Source organism: Moschus berezovskii, chromosome 1 (assembly GCF_049115385.1).
Source record: "Moschus berezovskii isolate FMDL1 chromosome 1, NW_MosBer_1.0, whole genome shotgun sequence".
In the NCBI taxonomy this organism is placed as follows: Eukaryota; Metazoa; Chordata; class Mammalia; order Artiodactyla; family Moschidae; genus Moschus; species Moschus berezovskii.
In genome coordinates this window covers 159,541,023-159,561,318 of record NC_142460.1, presented here as the reverse complement: position 1 = coordinate 159,561,318, position 20,296 = coordinate 159,541,023, and the positions used below count along the sequence as shown (strand labels likewise).

The 20,296-nt window shown below is 47.5% G+C and overlaps 1 protein-coding gene across 1 annotated transcript in view; it reads left to right on the top strand.

Annotated features, from left to right (window-relative positions):
- BFSP2 (beaded filament structural protein 2) overlaps window positions 1-20,296 on the top strand; it is an 80,738-nt gene that overhangs the window by 38,412 nt on the left and 22,030 nt on the right. Inside the window, exon 2 of the mRNA XM_055420529.2 lies at window positions 13,181-13,263. Coding sequence (XP_055276504.2) covers window positions 13,181-13,263 — 83 coding nt within the window. The remainder of the gene's footprint in view (window positions 1-13,180; window positions 13,264-20,296) is intronic.

Below are 20,296 nucleotides of genomic sequence, written 5' to 3'. Positions count from 1 at the left end.
TGACAAAGAACAGAGAAGGCAATGGCACCCCACTCCAGTACTCTTGCCTAGAAAATCCCATGGACAGAGGAGCCTGGTGGGCTACAGTCCATGGGGTCGCTACTAGTCGGACACAACTGAGTGACTTCACTTTCACTTTTCACTTTCATGCATTGGAGAAGGAAATGGCAACCCATTCCAGTGTTCTTGCCTGGAGAATCCCAGCGACGGCAGAGCCTGGTGGGCTGCCATCTGTGGGGTCGCACAGAGTCAGACACGACTGAAGTGACTTAGCAGCATGACAAAGAACGGAGAAGGCAATGGCACCCCACTCCAGTACTCTTGCCTGGAGACTCCCATGGTCGGAGGAGCCTGGTAGGCTGCAGTCCAGGGGGTCACTAAGAGTCGGACACAACTGAGCAACTTCCCTTTCACTTTTCACTTTCATGCATTGGAGCAGGACCCACTCCAGTATTCTTGCCTGGAGGATCCCAGGGACGGGGGAGCCTGGTGGGCTGCCGTCTATGGGGTCGCACAGAGTTGGACACAACTGAAGCGACTTAGCAGCATGACAAAGAAACCCTTCTGACATGTATATCCAAGATTACATACTGCTATACTGTGGCGGTTAAACTCTTTGCTCAAAGCAAGTCCAAGGTAACTGAGGCAGGATGTTGGGGGTTGTGGAATGAAGGAGGCCTCCGGCGAGGGTGAAGACAAGGGAATTCTGTCCTCCCCATGACTGAGGGCAGCCTCTAAGGACTAGGAGCTCCTGATTGCCCAGCACTAACACCAGCACCCACACCGGCACTATCAGCCTCGTGTTCCACAATCCTCCAACCTCTCCTACTAAGACCTCTTCTCTCAGGTGGAGTGCAGTGTAATGATGAAGTCAAAACTCACATGCAGTGCAGACTCAGGAGGGCTCCCCCAACCTCAGCTTCCCCAGAAAGACCAAAATTGGCCCTCGGTGTCCCCGATTCTCCCTGGATACCCAGTGGCTGTGACTACGCTTGGGATGAGCTGTCTGGGAGGTGACATCTGATGACATGTCCCCTAACTCCACCTGCAGGTGCAACCTTAACTCGGGCTGTGGGCTTCATATTTTCCATCTACAGGTAACAACTAGCAGGTTGAACTAGAAAATAGATGATTAGGACTCAAACCAAGCTGGATAAGGGATGGGATGCAATGAAGCATGTCAATGTAGGGAAGTGTTATGTTTGATTTGGGAGTGAGGGGAGGTGCCGAAGGTGGTTCTCAGGTTGGAAGTAGGTACAGACCTGGCTGTGCCTTGAGGGGCTCCCCTGTCTGATTGTCCCTGAAGAAGCAGCACCATTTCTGGGCCCATTTATCCATCTCATCCTGTACCAGACACTGTGCTGGGGATGGAACAACAGCAGAACAGAAAAGCAGTGCCTGGCCTCAAGGAGTTTATATTCTGGCAGAAAATACACAGATAGCAACTAATAAATCAAGAAACAAAGATTTTTAATAATTATAAGCTGTGATGGGCTTCTCTAGTAGGTGGTACAGTATCCGCTGCAATTCAGGAGACCCCAGTTCAATTCCTGGGTTGGAAAGATCCCCTGGAGAAGGGATAGGTTACCCACTCCAGCATTCATGGTCCTCCCTGGTGGCTCAGACAGTAAAGCATCTGTCTGCAATGCAGGAGACTTGGGTTCAGTCCCTGGATTGGGAAGATCCCTTGGAGGAGGGCATGGCAACCCACTCCAGTGTTCTCCTGGAGAATTCCTGTGGACAGAGGAGCCTGGTGGGCTATGGTTAATGGGGTCACAAAGAGTCGGACATGACTGAGCATCTAGGAACACGCAGCTGTGATAAGTGTTTTAAAGAAAGAGAACAAAGCAGACAGAGGAAGAGCAGAAGAAGATCCTGCCTTCGGTGGGGAGATCACGAGAATGGAGCCACCCACACAAAGAGGGGAGAGCAGTCCAGGCTGAGGAGTCACCACCCGCCAAGGCCTTGAGGCAGCAGAGAGGCCCGCATGGTCCGTGAAACCGATACCAGCAGGGTTTAATCTGCGAGCAGTGGGAAGATTATCACACCTGCAGGGCCTTGAGGGCTGCTGTCAGGAGTTTGGGTTTTATTCTAACCAAAAGAAACACTGCAGAAGAGTTTTTATTTAATCACAGCAACATGGTCTGATGTGAAGAGTTGAAGAAAATCTCCCTGGAAGCAGGATAAAGAACGGACTCAAGGAGAGGAGGACAGATGGATTAGGAGGGTGGTGTCTTGGGGTCAGAGAGCGTGATGAGATGTACACCAGGGTGAGGGTGGAAACATGAGATGTAGATGGATTTGAGGCACATTGGGGTAGGAGTGGGCGTAAAACTGACTAACCTTGGTGTTGGATTAGATGTGGCAGATGAGAGAAAATGTGATGTCAAGACTCTGGCCTTTGGGTAGATGTTGGTACTGTTTACTGGCATGGAGAAGTAGGGGGTGGTTTTTGAGGGAAAAAATTCCATTTTAGTCATGTTAAGTTTGTTAAGTAGAGAAGATGTCAAGGGGAGAATGGTACACGAGCCTGGAATAGAAAGGAACGTTCTGGGCTAGAGACAAAAATACAGAAGTCGTCGCATATACGTTTCAATCCATGCAAATGAATCAGATCACTTATGATTATAAAGAACAAACCCAAAGACCCAATCCTGAGAAACTCTCGCATTTAGAAGTCAGAGAAGAGAGGAAGACTTCACAAAGGAAATAGTCAAAAGCTGGCCAAAAAAGTAGAAGGAAGAGTGGGGGAGAGTGGCTCATAGGAGCCAAGAGAGGAAAGTATGTCTTGTGACAAATGCAATGAGCAGGTCAGGATGAGCACAGAGATGCATCCATTTGGCTTGGAGATATGGTGGCCTTCAATATCTTGATGAAATTGCAGTAAGGTGGGGTATAGGGACAGATGATGATTTCTTGTTCATTTATTGCTGAAAACAAGTCATGGTTGCTGTTGTTCAGTCACTAGGTCTTGTCTGACTCTTTTTGACCCCATGGACTGGAGCACAACAGGCTCCTCTGTCCTCCATTATCTCACAGAATTTGTTCAAATTCATGTCCATTGAGTCAGTAATACCACCATCTAACCATCTCATCCCCTATCGTCCCCTTCTCCTTTTGTCTTCAGTCTTTCCCAGAATGAGGTTCTTTTCCAGCGAGTCAGCTCTTCACATCAGGTGGCCAAAATATTGGAGCTTCAGCTTCAGCATCAGTCCTTTCAGTGAATATTCAGGGTTGATTTCCTTTAGGATCAACTAGTTTGATCTCCCTGCTGTCTAAGGGACTCTCAAGAGTCTTCTCCAGCACCACAATTTGAAAGCATCAATTCTTAGGCTCTCAGCCAGCTCATATCCATACATGACTACTACAAAAACCATAGCTCTGACTCTGCAGACCTTTGTCAGCAAAGTGATGTCTCTGCTTTTAATAACGCTGTCTAGATTTGTTATAGCCTTCTTTTCAAGGAGCAAGGTCTTTTAATTTTATGGCTGCAGTCACCATACACAGTGATTTTGGAGCCCAAGAAAATAAAATACGTAACTGCTTCCACTTTTCCCCCATCTATTTGCCATGAAGTGATGGGACTGGATGCCATGATCCGAGTTTTTTAATGTTGACTTACAAGTCAGCTTTTTCACTCTCCTCTTTCACCCTCATCAAGGGGTTCTTTAGTTCCTCTTCACTTTCTGCCTTTAGAGTTATCTGCATATCTGAGGTTGTTGATATTTCTCCCAGCAATCTTGATTCCAGCTTGTGACCAACCCTGACATTTCACATGATCTACTCTGCATAGAAGTTAAATAAGCAGGGTGACAATATACAGCCTTGTCATACTCCTTTCCCAATTTTGAACCAGTCAGTTGTCCAGTGTCCGGTTCTAACTGTTGCTTCTTGACCCACATATAGGTTTCTCAGGAGACAGGTTAGCATTTATTCTAAACTTGAAAGTCAAACAAATATGAGAAGTGTTTCCAGGGTTCTTACATCTGCCAGTGCACCAGCTGAGTCTCATTTCCTGGGGCCCAGTCTTACCCACCTCCTCCCCTTCTGCAGCTCTGTCTGCTGGGATGTCAACATCATTAACTCCGAATAAAGCATTCATTATACCCTTGAGCCCAAACAATAAACCCTTTTGAAAATGCTGCTCATCCTTGCCCTGTTTGAAACACAACGATAGTCAAATCCTCACCTGCCCTTCTTCACATGCACCAGCTCATGTGATTCTCACAACTACCCCAGGAGGCAGAGCACGGCATTATCCACATTTAATGGATGAGGAAACTGAATCTTAGATCACTTATCCCAGCAACTGGCCCAAACTGGTGAGGGAGGAGCTGGGGTCAAGAACAGGCCAACATGTTCATTGCCTACACAGCATTTACACTGTGTAGAGAGTCGCAGACGTGATCACCAGAGAGTGGGGGAAAGGGATTGACTTAGATGTAGGATAACCCAAGGAGGAAGGAAGGGAGGCAGCAAGGGTCAGTTTGTTTTTTTGTTTGTTTTTTGTTAGTTGCTCAGTCGTGTTCAATTTTTTATGGTCCCATGGACTGTAGCCTGCCAGGCTCCTCTGACCATGGAATTCTCCAGGCAAGAATACTGGAGTGGGTATCCATTCCCTTCTCCAGGGCATCTTCCTGACGCAGGAATCGAACCTGGGTCTCCCACATTGCAGGCAGATTCTTTACTATCTGAGCCACCAGGGAAGCCCCCAGTAGCTCCACCTGAAAGCCTAGGGATCATCCTTAATTCCTCTCTCTCATGCTCCCTGCAACTGCTCAATCCCCACCTCCTCCCTAGTCAAAGCACCATCACCTCTCCTGGGTGAATGCAGAAGCCCCTCAGCTGGGCCCTTGGCATGGCCCCCAGTGTCCTACAGCCCCCTTCCTGCAGGAGTCAGAGGGGTCCACTTACCATGGGGGTCCCCCCTGTGCCTGTTCACAAGCTTTCAGCAGAGGCCATCTCCTTTCCACTCTTCCCAAGACCTTCACCCTGAGATCTGGCCTCTGCCTGCCTTTCTAACCATGTCTCCTACCATACCTGCTAATTCCCCAAAACCAGGACATAACCAGCACAGAGGAAATCATCATCACGTGCTGGAGACATGAAGGCAGGAATGAGTGAGTTAATAAAGCAGCTTCATAAACAAAGCCATGTTCAAGATGAACACTAAAGTGGGGAAGAGTTTCTCAGGTGGCCAGGTTCGGGATGCAAGACCAGTTGTTCTAGGTAGAGATCACAGCATGGGCCAGGACAGCAAGGAGGGCCAGGAGAGCAAGGAGGTCCAGGAGCAGCTTGGGGGTGGCCTGAGCAGGACTGGAGGCAGGTCTGTGCAAAGCAGAGGCTCTTAAAGTCCAATGTACATTGTAATCCCCTGGAAAGCTGGTTAAAACAGAGATTAGGACCCATTCCAGAGATTCTGACTCAGACATGGCAGGTAGGGTCTGAGAATTTGCATTTCTCACAAGTTTCAGGTGATGCTGATCCTGCTGGTCCAGGGACCACACTTTAAGAACCACTGGGGTAAATTCTACTAAGGAAGCCTCCACGTGGAGGCGCAGAGGAAGACAGGTCCAGGGATGTCAGATGAGACAGCTGCAGGCCACGCCCGGAGCAGCTTGAACCCACACAGCCAGTGAGCAGTCCCTCCCACCAGTACCATCCCGAACAGAACACACCCCTACCCACCTTGACCTCTGACTGCCATTCCCCTGCTAGTCAACCCCAGCTACTCTCATCCACAGCATTTTAGGCTTTGCAGGTGAGTTTTATTTTTGCTTCTAGCAAAACCAATGGGTACTAATCCCTCAAAACCAGCTAATCTCACATAGCAATTTGTCCTATTGCTGCTATGATGGTGTTTCTTTTTAATAGAAGTGGTGTTAAGTTACATGGCCTTGATGGTAGGAGTCCCAGCTCTGGGAAGTGGGACAGAGAGAAGGAAAGGATGTCACCTGCTGGTGTCCCCAGCATACCTGGGGACAAGCTGCCAGCTGGCCCTCCCTTAAGTCTGCTCTTGAGAGCAACTGTTACATCAGTTTACGGTATACTTTTCTCCTACTAGAAAAGTGGACGGGTGTGGCTCCAGGGTCATGAATAAGCATGATGCATTCCCAGCATCAGTCAGGGACTGCACATCTTAGTGTGTGGTATTTTTATTGCCTTCTCCCCAGAAACAAAAGGTGATTGGAGAAGTGAGGTTAATTTGCATCCACTATAGCCATAAATCCGAGAGGACCAGATAGATAACGCATGCCTCTTGAAGCCTTAAATACAAATGACCTCTGCTGTCTAGGGCCTGACAGCAAAGCATGCAGCCACACGAGCCCTCTGGGCCTTCAGAGTCGGACCACAGATCTGCCTCAGCTCTTCCCAGCTTAAAGAGCTCAGAAATGAAAGCTCAGGGACTTAGAGTGGGAGATGGCTTGGATTGATTGGTTAGCATTCTCACACACAGTAGGGAAGATGTCTCTTTGTCTTCATGATGGAGCCCAAATAGGAACCAGGAATCCTGACTCTTCTGTGTTACAGCAAAAAGACAGAAAACATTCCTCCACAACACAGTCTCTCTTGATTCTGATGTGTCTTTTGGTTTCCAAAACTGATGACAAAGATTTGCACATTTTCAAGTCACATTAACCTGACTTGGCCTTCTGGCTCTGCCACATTCCAGCTCTGCCATTGCTAAGGTTAATTGCTTAGGCAATTAACATATGCCTTAGCATCCTCATCTGTAAAATGGGTGTGTTGATATCAGCATGGGGGGGAGGGATGGGGAGGCATGAGCATTTAGTGAAGTTGTGAATGTAAGTACTGAGTGGGCGTAGGGCACTGTTGGTGAGCTGGGATCTGTTTAACAGCTGGCTCTCCACGGATAAAAGGTTCTGTGGTACAATATTTGCCAGTCTCCCTAGTGGAGCTGCTCTCAACCAATGACATCAAGCTACCCACACAGACGCAGAGCTGGGAAGAGATGCATGTAGGACAGCGTTACACAGTTTCACCTGTCTATTAAAGAAAAATGCACAACCTAAGAGTTGAGAATTAAGTTTCATCTGGGGTCCTACTGACGACTATAGCCCAGAAGACAGCCTCTCAGATAGCTCTGAGGACCTGCTTGGAAGAGGTAAGGTAAGTTGCAGGATATAGGAGTTTTATGCTAGAAAACAAACATCAAAAGAGTACTGCTAATCATAAGAAACTGACATCTCAAGCTGATGATTTCAGTGCTTTTATATATAAAGGGAGATGAAGAGTCTGAGCTCATTGAAATTATTCCTTCAATATGCATCTTAACTATCTAAGGCTGGTATCCAAAGCACAGAAGGCTTCCTGTTTTCCTCCATCCTGGGTTCTCAGGGTGCACCATGGGGGTAGGGGGCAGCTGCAGTGGCTAATGGCCTGGTCCTTGTAGAACTATTAATAGAAAGGCAGGCAACATTTGTTTACTGGGATGGCAAGCAATGTTCCCTGTCCACACATCACTATAGATATAATAGAAACAAATAACCTCATAAGCAGAGATGACAGTCAAACATAGCAAAACAATTTGGAACTGATGAGTATTCATTACTTTTGTATTCTGAGTATTTATTACTTTTGTTTTTAATATAATTCATGTAATTGTAGGACTTCCCTGGTGGCTCAAATGGTAAAGAATCTGCCTGCAATGCAGGAGACCTGGATTCAACCCCTGGGTGGGGAAGATCCCCAAGAGGAGGGCATGGCAATCCACTCCAGTATTCTTGCCTGGAGAATCCCCATGGCAGAGAAGCCTGGGGGCTACAGTCCATGGGGTTCCAGAGAGTTGGACACGACTAAGTGACTAAGCACAACACAGCACATGTAAATTCACGTAATTAAAATTTTCGTGATGGCTATGTTTAACAAGCAGCTCACAAAACTCCTGAAATAGTTAACAGTTCTGCCCTGGCAAGCCAGTCCAAGCCAGCGCCAGCACATGGAGGGGGGCGGGGGCGCGCACACCTGTGGATGGGCAGTAAGTCCGACTTCCCTTTCTCTTCCTTTTCTGTCTTCAGCCCCAGAAAAGATGGTTTTCCCAGATATAGAGACAAAGATGGTCCCTGTTCCACTGCAGGCTCCATGCTTACTTTTGGCCTCGGCCACAATCCCAGTCCTCAGCCTGTGCTAAACCTCAGCTGAGTCCCAGCCCTGGACCGGCCTCCCGGCCCTTTCCTGGCTGCGGGCGCTGAGCCACCACTGAAACCCAAGGTCCGTGGCCTCTGTGGGTCTGAGGGACCACAGGAGGACAGAGGAAGGCTCTCCGTGGCTCAGCCCTGGCTGGTGGTCTATTTTAGGATCCCGTCTGTGGACATGGGGTAGCACCGCCAGCCAGCTGTGCTTTGGCAAGTTGGGACCTATAATTAGCCTGCGCCTGAGGCTCGAATAAACCCCTTGTTGTTACTAAACAACAGTGAAAGCAGGAAGGCCCCCAGTTTCCCGGAGCCCAGCGCCGCGCCCAGCCTCCTCGGACAGAACCACTTCATCTGCTGGGCAGCCTCCAAACGGTCCCAGGCCGCCTCCGGTCCTCATCCGGGCTGAGGAGGAGAAGCAAGGGCAGGGTCCCGGCCTTGCCTCCCATCAGCTGGCACCTCACACCGACTCCTGTGCCGGGGCTCCTGGCAGGCTCCTACTTAGAGCCTGCAGTCCACCGGGCAGAGGTCACTGATCCCACAAGCCACGCCCCAGCCGTAACGCACCATGTCAGCACTAGAGTGTTTATTCTGGACAACCAGACGTAGGTGACTGCATCCGCAAGCATCTTTCTGCTTTTCCAGATTTGTGTGCCTCTGAATTTGGTACACACACACCGCCACTCATGCCCCAGGGTTGGGTTTCGTTTTTAACTTTTTCTGTCCAACCCCTCGGTCCCCAGTTTTAAAAGCAGACACACCAGCTCACAGGGTTCACTTCTGCTGAACTGTCAACCAGCAGCAGAGGGGTGGCAACACCCACCTGAGCATCAGGGGGTTCACAACACATCAAGCCATAAGAGAGGAAGTGCCTGCAGGCATCTCACAGGCTGGGAACACAGCCTTCCCTTCTCCCAAAGGCTCTAAGCAGCTCCAGAAACAGCTGCTTGGCTCCTGGTTGGTGGATAAGCCTCTCCTGGGCCACACGTAGAGGAAGCCATGTGTCACCGGGGACAGGGATAGAATCCTGAGCCAGAAGACCCAGACTCGAGACCTAACTCAGCACCTGGCTGTCCACCAGCTCCATCAGGGGTCAGGAAACTGCAGCCACAGATCAAATACAGCCTTGTAAATAAAGTTCTTGTAAATAAAGTTTTATTGGTACAGAGAAAAAAAAAAGCAGACACAAAATGGAGTTGTACCCAAGAGAATAGTTTAAACGTGGAGCTCCCTCACTGGGACGCCCCACCTTAGTCTTTATATATGTATATATGTACTTATTTGTTTATGGCTACACTGGGTCTTCCTTGCTGCCCAAGGGCTTCAGTAGTTGCACATCGGTCCTAGAGCATGTGGGCTTCAGTAGTCGCGACGCACGCACCCAGTTTCCCTACAGCATGTGGGATCTTCCCAGACCAGGGATCGAACCAGTGTCCCTTGCATTGGCAGGTGGATTCTTAACCACTGGACCACCAGGGAAGCCCTACATTAGTCATTGTCTTATTCCTTAACGGTGGTCTTCCAAATGGTACAAGCTGCAGGCCTGTTCTGCCCGCATCAGCCCCACATGGCCACACGGTTTAGAGCACTTCTGAAGCCATCTTCTCTGTATCGGGGTTTTTGAGCCCACAATCTGGACTCCTTCTATGCCTCGAGGTCCCAACCAGGGTGGAATATTTGCCACGGGCACAATCGTGAGAAAACAAGCAGAGTGAATGCCCTGAGCTTCAAATTCATCATCTACAAGATGGCATCACTGAGCATCCAGAGACAAGGAAAGGGGCTCCTGGCGTGGGGGTGGCAGTGTGTGAAGAGCTGAAGAGAGGGCTGGGTCAGAGCTGCCAGAGATAGTCCTCAGAGGCCTCGCTTAGCCAGAGCCCTGGAATGAACCCTATTCAACAACACAACTGTGTCTTCTTATTGTCTGTATTCTTGATGCTCTGACAGCTGGGGCCTCACTGATAGGCAGAGACTGTGCTTTCACAGGGCTAGCAAATCCTAGAGAGACTAACCGCTTACCTGGGAGAATGCCTTTGAGATGCAGATCAGCCCATTCTGAGTCAGCACCCCAACCTGACTCCCATTGCTGGCTGTCACCTTCCAGGAGGCAATATTCCTCTGCTCCGACCACCCAGGGCCAGGTATGAGAAAACTGGGGACCACCACTATAGCATAGAGACCACTGAAATTATTTAAACCAGCCAGTCCCAGCTGCTTACCTTGCCTTGCCCATTTCTTCCCATGAAAACCACAATAAAACCTTTACCCATGCTTTCCTTTCACCCCTTCCTGACCAAACCTGGTGCTTCTCCAGATGTTGATGGAATGGCCACCACAAGCCAAAGCTTGGGGACACAGCAAGGAACAAGGGGCTGACCTGGGGAGGGCTACTTCAGCATGGTGAGATGAGACTTTGCTGGGGATACAGAAAACGCAGGGTGGACCAAGTCCCAGCTCCAGGTGGAAAAAACGGTGCTCTTCTGATCCAGTAGGGTCATCCTGTGTGGTTTGTCCACTTCATTGGTTTTCCCAACAGCAACCTCATCTTCTTGCTGCTCCAGCCCCACCCTGACACACACAGGGCAGAAGGAAACTGGGGTCTCCTTCTCCTCATTCTTTCTCATCTCCAGTCTCTGACCTCTGGTGCTGGAAGTCCTCCGCCAAGTCAGCAAAGAACTTGCAACTCATTAATTTTTAAGCGCAAAGGACTGATAAGAGCTTAAAACAGTCATTTGCATCATTTTATTTTTTCAATTTTACATATTTTTATTAAAGATAACTTGTGCTGTGCTTAGTCGCTCAGCCATGTCCAACTCTTTGTGACCCTTTGGACTGTATCCCTCCAGGCTCCTCTGTCCCTGGGATTCTCCAGGCAAGAATACTGGAGTGGGTTGCCATACCCTCCTCCAGGGGATCTTCCCAACCCAGGGATTGAACCCAGATCTCCTTCATTGCAGGCAGACTCTTTACCATCTGAGCCACCAGGAAAGCCGAAACATAACTTATATATATTTGGAGAAGGAAATGGTAACCCACTCCAGTATTCTTGCCTGGAGAATCCCATGGACAGAGAAGCCTGGTAGGCTACAGTCCATGGGGTTGCAAAGAGTCAGACACGACTGAACAACTTTACTTACTGACTTACATATAGTAAAGTACACAAATCTGTAAGGTACAGCTTAACAAATTTTTACCTGTTATCTATGTTAATCACCCAGTCGTGTCTGACTCTTTATGACTCCATGAACTCTAGTCCACCAGGCTCCTCTGTCCTTGGAATTCTCTAGTCAAGAATACTGGAGTGGGTAAGCCATTTCCTTCTCCAGAGTATCTTCCCAACCCAGGGATCAAACTCAAGTCTCCTGCATTTCAGGCAGGTTCTTTACCATCTGAGCCACCAGGGAAGTCCCTTTGCTTATTATATATCCGTGTAATCATCAGATCCAGATGTGGAACATGTTTTTGTTTTTTTTGTTTTTGTTTTTTTTTTATTTTATTTTGGCTACACTGGGTCTTTGTTGCTTTGCACAGGCTTTCTCTAGTTTTGGCAAGTGGGGCTGCTGTTCACTGCAGCGCAAGGGCTTCTCATTGAAGCGGCTTCTCCTGTGGAGCACAGGCTGTAGGCACTCTGGCTTTGGTATTTGTAGCACATGGGCTCAGGAGTTACGACACGTGGGCTCTAGAATGTGCAGGCTCAGTAGTTGTGGTGCACGGGCTTAGTTGTTCCCTAACATGTGGAGTCTTCCCGGATCAGGGATCAAACTCATGTCCCCTGCATTGGCAGTGGATCCTTTACCACTGGGCCATCAGAGAAGTCCCTGGAACATCTTCATCACTCCAGAAAGTTTTCTCAGGTTTGCTTCCATTTTTTTTTTTTAATTTTATTATTTATTTTTATTTTTGGCTGGGCTGGGTCTTCATAGCTGTGTGAGCTTTTCTCTAGTTGTGGCAAGCAGGGGCTTCTCTGTTGCAGTGTACAGGCTTCTCATTGTGAAGATTCCTTGTTTCAGAGCACGTGGCTCTAGGGCACACAGGTTTCGGTAATTGCAGCTCCCTGGCTCTAGAGCATGGGCTCAGTAATTGTGGCACACGGGCTTAGTTGCTCCGGGGCATGTGGGATCTTCCTGAATTAGGAATCAAACCTGTGTCTCCTTCATTGGCAGGCAGATTCTTTACCACTGAGTCTCCAAGAGAGCCTCTTGCCTCCTTCTTTTAAAATACCAGTTAGTTTATCCCCCAGCCCAAACTGAAGATTATACAAAAGTCAATATTTTAAAAATATATGTTTTTTAAAAGAAGCTTCTCAAGTTAAAAAGAGGACCATCCCCCCCCCAATTCCCACCTATGGGGATCTTGAGAGGTGTTGTGGTCCAAGTTTGAAAAACCATTCTTCTCCATGAAACCTCTGAACTGTATGTACAGTGTTTATGTTCACATGGATGTTTTCAGAGTGGACAGAATTCTAGAGCTGTCCAGCATATATTTAAATGTAAATAGTTAAGTTTAAATAAAATTGAATGCTCCCCTTCTGCAGTTGCCTCTTCCACATTTTGAGTGTTCCATAGCCACTTGAGGCCACTTGTTGGCCCACGCAGTGTAGAACAGTTCCATCATCACAGAAAATTCTGTTGGCCAGCACTGGTCTAGAGAGTTCATCAGCTTCTCAAGGCATCCATGACCAGAAAATGTTAAGAGACACTAGGTTGAGCCACTGAAACTTTGTTTAAGGAGCCAGAAATTTCTCTGGAGAGCCAAAAGCTCATCGTTGTGAAAGAGACTATGGACAAGTCTGCCTTAAGTAATCTTTTTCCTCCAAAATCCAACCCTAAAAGCCCTTAAAATACATCCAGATTTTAGACTTTAGTGTCTATCTCCTCCTCTCTTAAAGAGGGACACTTGAATTCTAAAAATACTTGCCATGAGAAAAGTTCTCGCAGTGCCCCAAAGCCTCTGTGCCCAGCATGAGTCCCAGTGGGAAGTGGGAAGACGTGGCAGTGACCTTGTCCTTCGGTGTGTGGTCGTTCTAGGTGGGCGAGGCGGTCCTGGAAAACGCACGGCTCATGCTCCAGACAGAGAATATCCAGGCGGGCGCGGACGACTTTAAGGAGAGGTAACACTCTGCAATACTTTGGCCTCATGCGACGAGTTGACTCACTGGAAAAGACTCTGATGCTGGGAAAGGTTGGGGGCGGGAGGAGAAGGGGAAGACAGAGAATGAGATGGCTGGATGGCATCACCGACTCTATGGACATGAGTTTGAGTGAACTCTGGGAGTTGGTGATGGACAGGGAGGCCTGGCGTGCTGTGATTCATGCGGTTGCAAAGAGTCGGACACGACTGAGCAACTGAACTGAACTGACTGAACTGAACACTCTGCAGCAGAGGGGACTGTCCCTCCACACCCAGGACTCCTGGGTCACTTGGGTAATGTGTCTGCAGCAGGCACCTCAGTGTCACAGAAGGCTGGGTGGGATAACAGCAGTCCTGGGAGAATCTGGAGCCAAGACCACCCTGCTCAAGTGCTCCTTGTCGACACAAATAGGTCTAAGGCCTCAGAGATTTCACGAGTGTCACTTGGTTTAGAGCAGGGGTCTGAAAACTCACTGAACGTTAGAATCAGCTGAGAGGCTGGTAGAACACACAGATGGCTGTGCCCACAGTCAGAATTTCTGATTCAGTAGGTGGTACCTAAACTTCACATTTCTAACAAGGTCCCAATGAAGCTGATACTCTGGTCTTAGGAACACACTTTGAGAACTACTGGTTTGGATCTATGCTTCTCAATTCCAGCTGCATATGGGATTTACCCGGGCACTTGAAGGCGCCAGTACACAAGCCCCACAGGCTAATTAAAACAGAGTCCCAGGGCTGGGGCCAGGCCTCTGTATCTTTAAGGTCCCCAGGCTTTCTGGATGTCCATCCAGCCTTGAGAACCATCTCTTTGGAGTCCAATACAGTATTTCCTAACATGTGACTGATGAAGATCATTTAAGTGGTATGAAGATTAACGTTTTATTTTTAATGGTCATTGATCTTCATGTTACCTTCTGTTTATGGCCCATGAAACTGTCTTTCTACTATAGGACTACATTTTATAGTATCAATTTAAAATTTATTTATTTAATATAAAGTTTAAAGTTTGTTGATTTAAGGTTTGCTCTTGAAGTAGATGAATTTGAGGAACAATAAAAAGTAAATAATGATAAAGGAGATAAACATTTAGGGCAAAATCATGAAGGAGAGTGAGTTTTGCAAAACACTGGCCTAATGGAAAAGCAGAATGAAGATGCCCTTTTAAGGATGAGCACAGTGATTTTGAGAATATTTTGTGGGGAAGGTGTCCTGGGAGTTGAGCAAATGGGTGCATCATGGGATTGTTATTCCCTAAACTGGCAAAGATGAAGAAGAAAAGCATATAGTTGGGAGTCTGTAGGGAAGACTATGATCCCACAGTCATTCTTATCTTAGGAATAAGAAGGGTATTGTGATGAAACTCCAATACTTTGGCCACCTGATGCAAAGAACTGACTCCTTGGAAAAGACCCTGATGGTGGGAAAGATTGAAGGCAGAAGGAGAAGGGGACAACAGAGGATGAGATGGTTGGATGGCACCACCAACTTGATGGACATGAGTTTGAGCAAGCTCTGGAGGTTGGTGATGGACAGGGAAGCCTGGCACGCTGCAGTCCATGGGGTCGAAAAGAGTTGGACATGACTGAGGGACTGAACTGAACTGTGATGAAAAAGGGAATCCCCACCATCTCTTCAGATCCCTAGTCTTTTCCTTTCTCTGACACCAAGCTCCTCTCCCTGCTAAAAGGCCTCCAATAGTGGCCACTCTAGAGTCAAAGAGACTCTCAATCAGCCAGGGTTGCCATTTACCCAACACTGGTAGCCAGTGTTACAGGCACACAAGGAAGTGGATCCATCATCCAGTCACGATGGCTCAGTGCACAATTAAAGACAAACACCAGTAAATAGCAAACCATTCACACTAAATTTAAGGTAGAACTTAATGAAGTGTGATAAAACAGGATCTGACTGAAATGTCTTTCATTCATTTATCCCTTCAGGCATTAATTCATTTATTCATACATACCTTTGTCCTGCCGTTCAACAGAATAGAATGTAAACTCACTGAAAGCAGGGGTTTGATCTATTTTGTACCCCATTGTATCACCAGCTCCTGAAACAGAGGACATGAGATAGATGCTCAACAAACATTTGTTGAATGAGTGAATGAACGAGTTCAACATGTGTTTGAATGTCCGCTTGTCCCAGGCCCCTTGCCAGGTGCTAGGCGTGAAGTGAATCAGGCATGGTTCCTGACCTCAGTGAGCCCACAGTTTAATATCAAAGACCGAGGAGTGAGCAGACAGTGGTCTCACTGAGCATAGATGCCATCACTGAGGTGAGCCCAAATGAGGGAGGGTTGGCAAAAGAGGTGATACCTGATTTGGGTCCTGAACTCACGTAGAAGTTGACCAGGCAAATAAAGGACACATGACTTCCCAGGCAGAATGAGCAGCATGTGCCAAGTTGGGAGGACGTGAGAAGACATGGTGTGTTAGTGCCATCCCAAGCGGGCATGTAGAGCAAACGATCCTGGAGGGCCACGTCAGCCATTCCAAAGGGCTCAGACGTATCTGAGAGCAGAGGAGAGCCACAGAAGGGGTCTGAGCAGTGGCCCATCATTACCAGACTTGAGCTTTAAAGGAAGCTTTGTCATGGTAGAGAGAAGAGGCAGGCAAATAAGTAGGAAACAGTGGGAGTGAGGGTCTGGATTGGGACAGTGGTTGGAAAGTCAGTTTGTCAGATTATTGAGGAGCCAGAGGATGCAACAAGCCATCTGAGCAGAGAGATGATTCAGTGCGGTTAAGTACAGTCACTCTGTGGGCAATACTGTGAGTCTGGGAAGACACTAGAAGGCACGTGTAGTTCAGGGCTGGCCTGGGATGGAAGTAGTGGGCAGACTTGAGGGATGGGTTGAAAAATTAACTGGCTGGATTTGAAAATTATCTATTTAGACAGCCTGAAGTGAGAAGGTTAAAGGCAAATTCCAGGCTTTGAACTTGAGTAATTTAGAACACTGGTGATTCTTTGAATGAAATGGAAAATTGGGGAGGGAAAGCTTGTCTAAAATTCAGGCACTGATAATGAGTTTGGTTTTGAGGAAGCTGAGTTGCGTTGATGGTGGAGCAGTCAAGCAGCAGTGATGAGATGCCATAGACACCGTCGTGTCAGGGAGGCCTGCGGCTCGAGGCAAGATGGTTCTGGGTGCCATGAGCACCCAGGGGCTCTAACGGAAGCACCACTCTAAGTGGGGTGGTTAAAAAAAGGCTAAAGGTTTAACACCAGCCTTCGGGGATGTCACAGAGATATTTCAAATCCTCAGAGGACTTCCAAAAAAATGGTCTTTAGGAGACCAAAACCTCTAGTAATGCTGAATGGATCATGTACTGGAAGGAGTCTTCCAATTTGGGTCAAAAGGAACCAATCCCTATTACATGAGTGGCTTTCCATTTCAGCTGGAGAGACAGGATTTGTCTCCAAAGGGACTAAGTGTTAATGAGAATACAGTCCTTCAAAAAAAGAATGCATTTGGGTAGAAAATGTAATCCTACATATAGAACACAGAAAAAATGCTTCAGAAACCACCCTTGAGTGCTGATTCAAAGATACAGGCCCAGCTCTGAGGGAAGCCTCTGGGTATGTCATGGGGCCCTGTCCTCAGTCTCCTCATTTACTAGTTTTAACTGTAAGGTGCTTGAAAGCAGATGTGACAAAATGACCAACGATCCAAAGCCAGGAGGGGTAGTGAAGAGTTGACTGACAGAATCACAATTCTGGTCCCAACACATTGGAATAATAGGCCAATGAAATTTTAAGAGGATAAGCATGAACTCCTACTTGGGGATTCAAATACTAGGTGCACTTAGACAAGATAGGAAAACTGGGTTTCAAGCAGCTCTTATGAAAAATGTTCAGGGGTTCTCCTTGATTGCTGCTGCTGCTGTGAAGTCGCTTCAGTCGTGTCCGACTCTGTGCAACCCCATAGACGGCAGCCCACCAGGCTCCCCCGTCCCTGGGATTCTCCAGGCAAGAACACTGGAGTGGGTTGCCATTTCCTTCTCCAATGCATGAGAGTAAAAAGTGAAAGTGAAGTCCCTCAGTCGTGTCTGACTCTTACAGCTGGTCAAACTGAAACACACAAACACCCAACAAAAACTCACAGTGCAAATCTTAGGGTGTGTGATGAATAGAATTAAAGGGTTTAAACAAAGGAGCAGACTCCAGGACTGTGAACTGATCAGGTAACATCTGGAGTTTTACATTTCATTCTCTGTATCACATTTTAAGAAGGATGTAGACCAGTGAGAGTATTTCTTATCATTCCACAAATATATCTTAAACCTGGTGATGGAGAAAAAAAATGGAAAAGGTCATAGACCCTGCCCTCAGTAATGATGGATATGAAAACTGATTTACGTGAAGAATGGAGGAAGGAAGTGGGAATGTTTAACCTGAAGGAGAAAGGTCTTGGAGGGGTGGAGGGGATGGAGACGGGATGAGAGAGTGAGTAAGGGAGTATCTCCAAATGTTTGGGGGCAGCCAGTGAAGGATTTAGACTGACTTCAGGTGTTGCAGAGGATGGAACTCAGACTCTTATAGGAATGGAAACTAAAGCTCCTGAAGGAGGCAATTTGCAATAGTTGCTGCTGCTAAGTCACTTCAGTTGTGTCCGACTCTGTGCGACCCCATAGACGGCAGCCCACCAGGCTCCCCCATCCCTGGGATTCTCCAGGCAAGAACACTGGAGTGGGTTGCCATTCCCTTCTCCAGTGCATGAAAGTAAAAAGTGAAAGTGAAGTTGTTCAGTCGCGACCCCATGGACTGCAGCCCACCAGGCTCCTCCATCCATGGGATTTTCCAGGCAAAAGTACTGGAGTGGGGTGCCATTGCCTTCTCCATTGCAATAGTTAGAATCATTCAAAAATGGCCTGGTGGCCTTGGGCAATGAGGTCCCATTGCTGGAAGTTTTGAAGCCGAGCCTGTGTGATCACCTATCAATAACACCATCAGGGGATTGTCACCTGGCAGGAGCTGCAATAGTCAAACGCTAAAGTTCGTTAAAATTCGAAGACCTTAAGATGCTTTCTGGAATGAGAGGTATGAGACATCTCCCTTCTGTGGATAGATGAAGGTAACATGTGAAATGGGACTGAGTGGATGGTGGTGAAGGAAAGGAGTGACACTGGGAGAAATTGGAAAATATGTTGGATAGTTGTTAGAAAAAAAGTCCTGTGCAAACCAGAGATTAAAGAGACTCAGAGGTGATGGTTTCACTCTTGTATCTGTGTATGTATATGTGTTTGTGTGTTAATGCATGTGCGTGAGCCACCCAGTAGTGTCTGACTCTTTGCGACCCGATGGACTATAGCCCACCAGGCTCCTCTATCCATGAAATTCTCCAGGCAAGAATACTGGAGTGGGTAGCCATGCCCTCCTCCAGGGGATCTTCCTGACCCAGTTATCAAACCTGGGTTTCCTGCAGGCAGATTCTTTACCATCTGAGCTGCCAGGCAAGCCCTATGTTATTGCATAGTTCACATATAAATCCAGGTCTCCAGTTTCTGTAGAAGAGAAAGGCATACCCCTTCTGATGCTGCAGTGTTGGGGAGGGGCTGGGCAGCAGTGCCCTGTTGCTGACGGATGTGTGTTCCTAGGTGCATCAATCCCCACGTCTCACTTTGGCCCAGACCTGGCCCTTGTCACTCATCTATATCCCCCTTTTGGCCCCAGGCATCTGGGTTTGCAGCCACAGTCCTGAAATTTTACATGGGCTCTTTGGAGAGAGGAACACGTTCTTCATTTTGAGATTATTGACACATCAGTTCAGTTCAGTCACTCAGTCATGTCCAACTCTTTGCAACCCCATGAATCACAGCACACCAGGCCTCCCTGTCCATCACCAGCTCCCAGAGTTCACTCAAACTCATATCCATCGAGTTAGTGATGCCATCCAACCATCTCATCCTCTGTCGTCCCCTTCTCCTCCTGCCCCCAATTCCTTCCAGCATCAGGGTCTTTTCCAATGAGTCAGCTCTTCACATGAGGTGGCCAAAATACTGGAGTTTCAGCTTTAGCATCAGTCCTTCCAATGAACACCCAGGACTGATCTCCTTTAGGATGGACTGGTTGGATCTCCTTGCAGTCCAAGGGACTCTCAAGAGTCTTCTCCAACACCACAGTTCAAAAGCATCAATTCTTCGGCAATCAGCTTTCTTCACAGTCCAACTCTCACATCCATACATGACCACGGGAAAAACCATATCCTTGACTAGACGGACCCTGGTTGGCAAAGTAATGTCTCTGCTTTTTCATATGCTATCTAGGTTGGTCATAACTTTCCTTCCAAGGAGTAAGTGTCTTTTAATTTCACGGCTGCAATCAGCATCTGCAGTGATTTTGGAGCCCCCCAAAATAAAGTCTGACACTGTTTCCACTGTTTCCCCATCTATTTCCCATGAAGTGATGGGACCAGATGCCATGATCTTAGTTTTCTGAATGTTGAGCTTTAAGCCAACTGTCCTCTTTCACTTTCATCAAGAGGCTTTTTAGTTCCTCTTCACTTTCTGCCTGGTGATTAGCAGATTCTCAGTAATGTTTGTTAAAGTATCCTCAGGTTAAAAGGATGACAAATTAGAACAATGATGACAGTACTGGTCCCCTTACCTGGAAATGGTCTCTTGGAGAAGCTTTCCCAAGAGCTCCTTGTTTCCAGGCTCCATGAGGCTCATACTTTGATAACCCAGGCGCCCTGTTTTCAGCAGTTGGCTGCAATCATTTTCATTTTAATAAATCAATATGTAACAGTTGCATTGAGTGCCCTCAAACCCACTGAGGAGAAGGAAATGACAACACACTCCAGTACTCTTGCCTGGAAAATCCTGTGGACAGAGGAGCGTGGTAGGCTACACAGTCCATGGGCTTGCAGAGAGTGGGACACGACTGAGTGACTTCACTTTCTTTTCTTTCTTTCAAACCCACTGAAACACTGACTTTTAATATTCATTTCCTGATTATCCCATAATTAGCCTGTTGGTCACATTTATAATCTGATTGCTTTTCTTCAGGGTTAT